We start from the raw sequence: 7,773 nt of genomic DNA, 5'->3' as shown, positions 1-7,773 counted from the left end.
AAGAAGTCGTGAATTTGCATAAAAGTTCCAAAATTGCTCATTGATATGAATAGGTGCATATCTAGAAATAAGTACTGTAATTTACAGAGAAAGGAAATCGCGGAGAAGGATGTGAAGAAGTAAACAAGGTGCTTCCTCAGTTTGCTTTCCAGGCACTAACTGTTGAGCCCCTGCTTCCCCTTCTTATGATTCTTTATCTTCAGCTAGAGGGCTGTCTCTTGTGAAGTAGGGTACAAGGTCACCCTAGCAGAAGACTTTTACATGCATACGGTACATACATAGGGACTCTTCTCATGCTTGCCGATACGTGGCTAGCACTGGTGGGGTATGGCTAAGCCCCCACAGCACGCTTGTGCAAGCGCTGAATGCACAAAAGGATTTGCTTGAACCCTGCCATGCTGTTTCCCAAATGGAGGCAATATTCAATTTAATATATTTCCCCACTCTGCATTTGGTATAAGCAGATGTGCAACATCCTGCACACTGAGAATACAACTGCTTTGGAGGTGTGTGTTTTGGGGTGTGTGTGTCTCTCCTCCTTCCCCAGCCCGGCTGCATGGATCTACAGTTTGGAACTGTGATTTCATTTACTCTGCTTATCACTAGCTGCAAATTTGCTATTTTTGTTTCAGATTCTAAAAACACAAAAACAGCAATGGGTTGTATCCAGTGCTGCACCCATGGGGTTCTGCTGGTGTAATGTGACTTCAGTTCACTCGCCTCCTCCCATACACCCACAGGAACTGCTCTGGTGGGTCCCCCCCCCTCCTGAGGTGATTTTGATGGTTTGTGGGAGCTGGATGGAACCAAAGAGGAAGGGGAAGACCTATTGTCCTGTAACACCAGAGAAGCCACAACATTGGATCCAGCCCTCTTATCCCCAAACAACCACATGGGAACTGCTACAGGCACGTAGCAAGGGAGGGGCAAAGGGGGAGGGCCACCCCTAGCTCCACTCTGCCGGGGGTAGCAGCCCCTGGCCTGCCCCTTGCCTCCTCCGCCCGAGCAGAAAGAAGCAGGGTGCGCTACGGCGCCGGCACCGCCCGACAACCCGCTCCGTAGCGTGCTCTGCTTCAGAGCGCGCCGGCCGAGCAGAGCAGCAGCACCAACCCAGACGGATTGTGCATGTGCGGACATGCACAGTCCACCCTGGCGCGTGCATCATGCGTCGTGACATCAAGATGCATGCACGCTGCAGAGCGACGCCCTGGGCAGCCAAGCGGCACCGCTCACCACTGAACTGTTTTTTTGTTGTTTAGTCGTTTAGTCATGTCCGACTCTTCGTGACCCCATGGACCATAGCAAGCCAGGCACTCCTGTCTTCCACTGCCTCCCACAGTTTGGTCAAACTCATGTTCGTAGCTTCGAGAACACTGTCCAACCATCTCATCCTCTGTCGTCCCCTTCTCCTAGTGCCCTCAATCTTTCCCAACATCAGGGTCTTTTCCAGGGATTCTTCTCTTCTCATGAGGTGGCCTAAGTATTGGAGCCTCAGCTTCAGGATCTGTCCTTCCAGTGAGCACTCAGGGCTGATTTCCTTCAGAATGGATAGGTTTGATCTTCTGAACTGTTCTGAACTGAACTGTTATGATGTGTAAATCAGTCCTAGGTCAGAATGACTTCCAAGTATAGATGATAAAATGTTGGTGTCACAACAGCTTCCATAAAGGATTCTTTTCCGATCCTACAGGTTTACTAGTTCATTAGTGCTCCACTCTACAGGTCTCCCGATTACTATCTGGAGCTTAAAACTTTCTGTTCCAATTTGACTATTCATAGCATGCTTTTAAAGCTCAGGACATATGGATCAGGTTGGAGATTAAAGTCATATTTTCTCCCTAGGGACATTGGAGCCCAGGAGGTTAATGTAAACTGTTATGCAGCTGCTGTAGCTCAGTTTTCTCCATTTTACAACTGGAGGTAATAAAGCTTTATAATGCACTGCGTGTTCCTACTTTATGCAGATATTTAAAATAGCCTGGAGTTACCAGAAAAGGAAGTTTTATATATATTAAAAAGTTGTTAAAGTTTCCTTATTTAGGAATGGAGGAAGAATCATATGAGGAAGAATGGAGAAAGGCCATGGCTCAATGGCAGAGCATCTGCTTTGCATACAGAGGTCCTGGGTTCAATCCTCAGCATCTTCATGTTGGGTTAGGAGAGATCCCTGCCTGAAACCCTGCAGAGCCACTGCCTGTCAGTGTAGGCAATATTCAGCTACATGTGCTAGTGCAGTGTTTCTCAACCAGTGTGCCTCCAGATGTTTTGGGACTACAACTCCCATCATCCCTAGCTAGCAAGACCAGTGGTCAGGAATGATGGGAGTTGTAGTCCCAAAACATCTGGAGGCACACTGGTTGAGAAACACTGTACTAGTGGTCTGACTCAGAATAAGACAGCTTCCTATGTTCAGTTTTTAATGGATTAATATGTAGAATTTGCAGTTCCAACCTGACCAAACTTCGCTTTTATTGGACCCCATTGCATTACGCACTCACTTATTGCTCAGCCACTTGTGTGTTGTCAGATTGTTTTAAAAAGAACTTGACTAATGTGGAGAATTATTGGTGGAACCCCTATATATGAATAATACATATCCATTTTTACTTCTGATATACCAGAAACACCAGAGTTAGTTAATTCACATTTTGCTTCATATTTATATACTCGAAGCTAGATTGGTGGGTTGTTTTTTGTGTGTGTGTAATATTGAATTTATTTTGTGTGTGTTAAATTGTTGACTTTTGTCATTTTTTAATTTACTGACATGCTCTGTATTTGGTATACAGTATTTGTATTTCCAATGTTCTGTATTTTGATGTTTTGAATGTTTACCTGAAGCCCCTTTGGGCACAGCTTATTGTGCAAAAGTGGCATATAAGTAAACTCTACCTATCAATCAATCAATCAATCAATCAATCAATCAATCATCATTGTCCTTTGTTTTTATCATGGGTTTTAGTGTCTGGTTTTATTATATGTGTGTGTGTGTGTGTGTGTGTGTGTGTGTGTGTGTGTGTGTATTATATTTGAGAATACAGCTGTAAAGTCCATAAGAATCAAATGAAAGGGGGGAAATTAAAAAGTCATAACTGTAACCATGACTGTAATCCTTTCTTGCAGGAAACTCTCAGAATTACGACTCTGTGAGAAGACTAGGAATTTCCTAACCACTCTCGGCACCCTTAACACCAGCTGCCATAATTCTTTGTGGGAAGCCATGACTGTTTAAAATGGCACCATAGTGCTTTAAATGTATAGTGTGAATGTAGTCAATGCCTTCTCTGCATGTATGAAGAATCAATTTTAATTCCCCCAATGATTTCCCCCTTACCCACTGTGGCGTTTCACCTCTAGAGGGCCTAGAAGGGGTTAAGTTGCCAGGGAGGGAAACGACCAATGGGAGCTCTCCAGCCAGAAGCAGGGTGTATATAGGAAGAATGCAGGCAGGCAGGAGATTTAGATGAGATGAGGAGAGTTGAGAGAGAGTTAGATGAGAGATGAGAGTGAGATAGATGAGAGGAGCTGGTGTGAAGATAAGAGCTGGTTATTATTGTGGTGGCTGTTAAATAATGAGATAGACAGGATACAGAGTTATGAGTTTAGTGATAATTATTATTAGTTATATTTAGAGGTAATAGGCTGGTAATTCATATTTAGAGGTATTAGGCCGGTATAGGAATCATCTGTGATTTTGAAACCGTTTAAGCTTTGTACAGTAACCAATACGCATAAGAACATTCAATAAACCATCTTGTTTTATTTTACTATATCCTGGTCTGAGGTGTGTGAGTGATTGAGAGTATTTGTTTGTCGTTGGCACATCACCAATAGACCGTCAAACGTCCGGGGGTGATGTGCAGGTCAGTGTGACCGCGACACCCACCACAGTGGTTCTCTGACCACTGACTGAAATATACTCGGAGTCGAGAGTGAATTTCATGCTCTTTATTCAGCTCATAGTCATCAAGGAGGAGAAGAGAAGACGAATGGCTCTTTTCCCAAAACCATCTGCTTATATACATTATTTACACAATGGGCCTTGCGTGATTGGCTACTTCAGGGCTACACCTGTGGGCCAATTATATTGTGGATTGACTTCTGCCTGCAGCCTGATTGGCTGCTCCTACAGGCCAATCAGGTAGCAGATTCACTTCTGCCAGCCGCCTGATTGGCTGCTCCAGCAGGCCAATCAGGTTGCGGATTCACTTCCACCTGGAGTTGGATTGGGTAGCTCCCGCTGATTCTGAATCCTATTGTTCTAGGATTCAGCTCAGTACATAACACCCCTCCCCTCTAAGTTCCAGTCCTGCCCGGGAAGTTGCATTCGTAGTCCCCAAGGTCTGCTGGCCGCCTCCGTGTGCGTTGTGGCCTGGGGTGTTCCTTGGTCAGGGGTTCTGGTTCTGGCTCGTGTTCCGAGGCTGCTGGCTGTGCCGGGGCTGTCTGGTCTGGCGCCACTGAACCACTAGGTTGTAGCTCTGGTTCCGGTGTCCTTCCAGCCTCGGGGCGCCCCTCTGTGCCTACTGCTTCTGCTTCCCCTGCCCACCCCTCTCGCTCTACAGGCCTCACTGCCCTGCTGTCCCCTTGGGACCCCTCTGTCCCGCTCTCCTCCCGGGTTCCTCCTGGGAATCGTCGCCGTAGCTGGTCGCAGTGGCGGCGCCAACATTGCCCCCCTTCCGTTAGTACCTCGTACGACACGGGACCGGTCACCTTGGTGACTGTGGCGGGTACCCATGCTGGGCCTGCCCCAAAATTCTTTGCATACACTGGGTCCTGGGCCACAAATGTCCGGGGGTTCCTGCCTTTCCCCACCACTACCTCATCCTGAGCTCTGTCGGGGTGAAGTCGGTCCAGTCTAGTTGCAAGGCGCCGGCCCATTAGTAATTCAGCTGGGCTCCGGCCCGTCGTTGTGCTTGGGGTGCTGTGCTGTGCTAGAAGAAATGTGGCAAGGCGGTATTCCCAGTCCCCTTGTGTCATGCGGCGGAGGCTGTCCTTGGTGGTCCGCACCATGCGCTCCGCTTGGCCATTGGTGGCAGGGTGGAATGGTGCTGAGCGGATGTGGCGGATGGCGTTCTGCGCTGTGAAGGTCTGGAACTCCTCTGACGTGAATGCGGTTCCATTGTCCGAGACGAGGGTGTCAGGGAGCCCGTGGGTCGCAAACAGCTTACGTAGTACCCTGATGGCTGCCGCCGTAGAAGTGGATGGTACCAGTGCGACCTCCAGCCATTTGGTGTAGGAATCCACCACTATGAAGAATGTTTTTCCCTGGAAGGGGCCAGCGAAGTCCACGTGCAAGCGTGACCATGGATGTCGGGCGGACTCCCAGGGCTGGACTGGGGCCCTTGGGGGATCCGGGCGGGATTCTTGGCAGGTCTGGCAGTGTTGGACCCAGGCCTCTATCTCTCTGTCAATCCCCGGCCACCACACATAACTCCTGGCAAGGGCCTTCATCCTCACTACCCCTGGGTGTGTCTCGTGTAGGGCTGTGAGGACCCTTTTGCGGAGGGGCTGGGGAACAACAACCCTGCTTCCCCATAACAGGCACCCCTTGTGGGCCGACAGTTCATGTTTGCGGTTTGTGTAGCCAGCGAATTCTGGCCCGGGGCTGCTGCTGGGCCATCCTCGCCACACCCAGTCCAGGACCCGGGAGATGACCCTATCTTTTGTGGAATGGTGCGCAACTTCTTGTGCCTGAATGGGTCGGTCGGGAAGCAGCTCCAGGGTCATAACCTCTTGTGCAGGCGCTGGGTCGGGGCCTGTTTCTGGTAGTGGTAGCCTGCTGAGGGCGTCTGCGTGGCCCATCGCCTTCCCAGGGCGGTGGATTAGTGCATACTGGTAGCCGGCAAGGAAAATTGACCACCTGAGGACACATGGAGACAACACTTGGGGGGTCTGCTTCTCAGGGGCAAACAGGCCAAGCAACGGCTTGTGGTCAGTCACTATGGTAAAGGGCCGCCCGTACAAGAAATCATGGAATTTTTTTACGCCCTTCACGATTGCCAGACCCTCCTTGTCAATCTGTGAGTAGTTTCGTTCGGCTGCAGCAAGCGTCTGGGAGAAGTATGCCACCGGCACCTCTCTTCCATCCGGGAGTTGGTGTCCCAGGACAGCGCCGATGCCATAGGGAGAGGCGTCGCATGCCAGCACCACTGGCAGCCTCTCGTCGAAGTGTGCTAAGACCGAGTTCGAGACGAGCAAGTCCTTGACTGCCTGGAATGCGGCCCTTTGTCGCTGGCCCCACACCCAAGGGGCCCTTTTATCTAGGAGTCTGTGTAGGGGCTCCGCTACCGCTGCCTTATGTGGAAGGAAGGCATGGTAAAAGTTCAATAGTCCCAAGAATGACTGAAGTTCGGGCTTGCTCTTGGGCGCTGGGGCCTCACAAATGGCCCGTACCTTGTCACCGGTTGGATGGACCCCTTCTGCGTCCACCTTAAATCCCAGAAAGTCCACCTGCGGCACTCCCAGTAAACACTTTTCCCGCTTCACCTTGAGGCCCGCCGTCTGGAAACGGTGCAGGACGGAGCGGAGGCGGTCCTCAAATTCCTCTGGTGTGGGCCCGGCGATCAGTACATCATCGAAGAAGGGGGTGACGCCAGGAATCCCTTTGAGGAGAGAGTCCATTAGATTCTGGAATATGCCTGGTGCCACGCTAACGCCAAATTGCAGCCGCTTTACTCTGAATGCCCCTCTGTGCGTCACAATCGTCTGAGCCTCTGCTGTGGCTTCGTCCACAGGCAACTGTTGATACGCTTGGGCCAAGTCCAGTTTGCCAAAGATTTTTGACCCAGCCAGGGTGGCGAGGACATGGCTGACCACTGGCACTGGGTATGCATGGGCCGTGAGAGCCTTGTTTATGGTGCATTTGTAGTCTGCACAGATGCGGACCGAACCGTTAGGCTTGACGGGTGTGACAATTGGAGTTTCCCAGGGGGCGTTGGGCACCGGCTCCAGCACTCCTTGCTCCACGAGCCGGTCCAATTCCTCGTCTATGCGGGGTTTCAGGGCGAACGGGACCCGGCGGGCCTTGTGTCTGATGGGTCGTACAGCGGGGTCTAGCTGTAGGGCAATGGGGGGTCCTGTATATCGTCCCAATGCCCCATCGAAAACCCCTGGAAACTCTTTGCATATGGCGTCCACGTCCACTTGTAAGCTAGTGCGGTTCACCCCGGTAACGGCTAGCCCCAGAGGTCCAAACCATGCCAGTCCCAGTAAGCTAACGTAGGGGCCCTTAACTACCAGCAAGTCCAATTGTTGCTTTCGCCCTCGATATTGCACCCTGAAGGTCCCCACCCCCATAGTAGGGACCTTACGTTTCTGGAAGTCCCGGAGGGTGAATGGGGCCGGCCTTAGTTTGGGACCCCCATTAGGGCACAGTTCCCTTAATGTTCGGGCCGAGATTATGGATAGAGTTGAACCCGTGTCCAGCTCCATGCGGCTCCCTCTATCTGTACCTCTATATAAATTTTCTCTGTGCTGGGATGGGGCAACTGGAATACCTGGTAGTCCGTGATCTCCGTTGAGTTGCCTTGGTGCATGGTGCCGTGTGACCTGGGGCTCCTGGGTCGGTCATCTGATGCTTGTCGACGGGTGAGTCGAGCCCGACACACCCGGGCGATGTGTCCCAATTTTCTGCACTGCCTGCACTCTGCGTTGCGGAAACGACAGGTCCTCCTCTCGTGGTTCTCCCCGCAGCTTGCACAGTTCCCTCCTTCTCGTCGAGGCTGCTGTGGTGTGTGTGCTGCTTGAGTGCGCCGCTGTACTCGGTGTACTTCC

The 7,773-nt window shown here is 51.0% G+C and overlaps 1 protein-coding gene across 1 annotated transcript; it reads right to left on the bottom strand.

Annotated features, from left to right (window-relative positions):
- Window positions 1-3,927: 3,927 nt before the first annotated feature.
- Window positions 3,928-7,427, bottom strand: LOC132592629 (uncharacterized protein K02A2.6-like). Its single transcript, XM_060278557.1, has one exon. The coding sequence runs from the start codon at window positions 7,294-7,296 to the stop codon at window positions 4,297-4,299; it is 3,000 nt and encodes a 999-aa protein (XP_060134540.1). The 5' UTR covers window positions 7,297-7,427; the 3' UTR covers window positions 3,928-4,296.
- Window positions 7,428-7,773: the final 346 nt, after the last annotated feature.

Source organism: Zootoca vivipara, chromosome 9, assembly GCF_963506605.1.
Source record: "Zootoca vivipara chromosome 9, rZooViv1.1, whole genome shotgun sequence".
Lineage (NCBI taxonomy): Eukaryota > Metazoa > Chordata > Lepidosauria > Squamata > Lacertidae > Zootoca > Zootoca vivipara.
The sequence above is the reverse complement of the archived record's forward strand: the minus strand, read 5'-3'. Positions and strand labels throughout refer to the sequence as shown.

Excerpts from the sequence above, each read along its gene's own strand:
- LOC132592629 (XM_060278557.1), bottom strand. The coding sequence starts at position 7,296 with ATGGGGGTGGGGACCTTCAGGGTGCAATATCGAGGGCGAAAGCAACAA.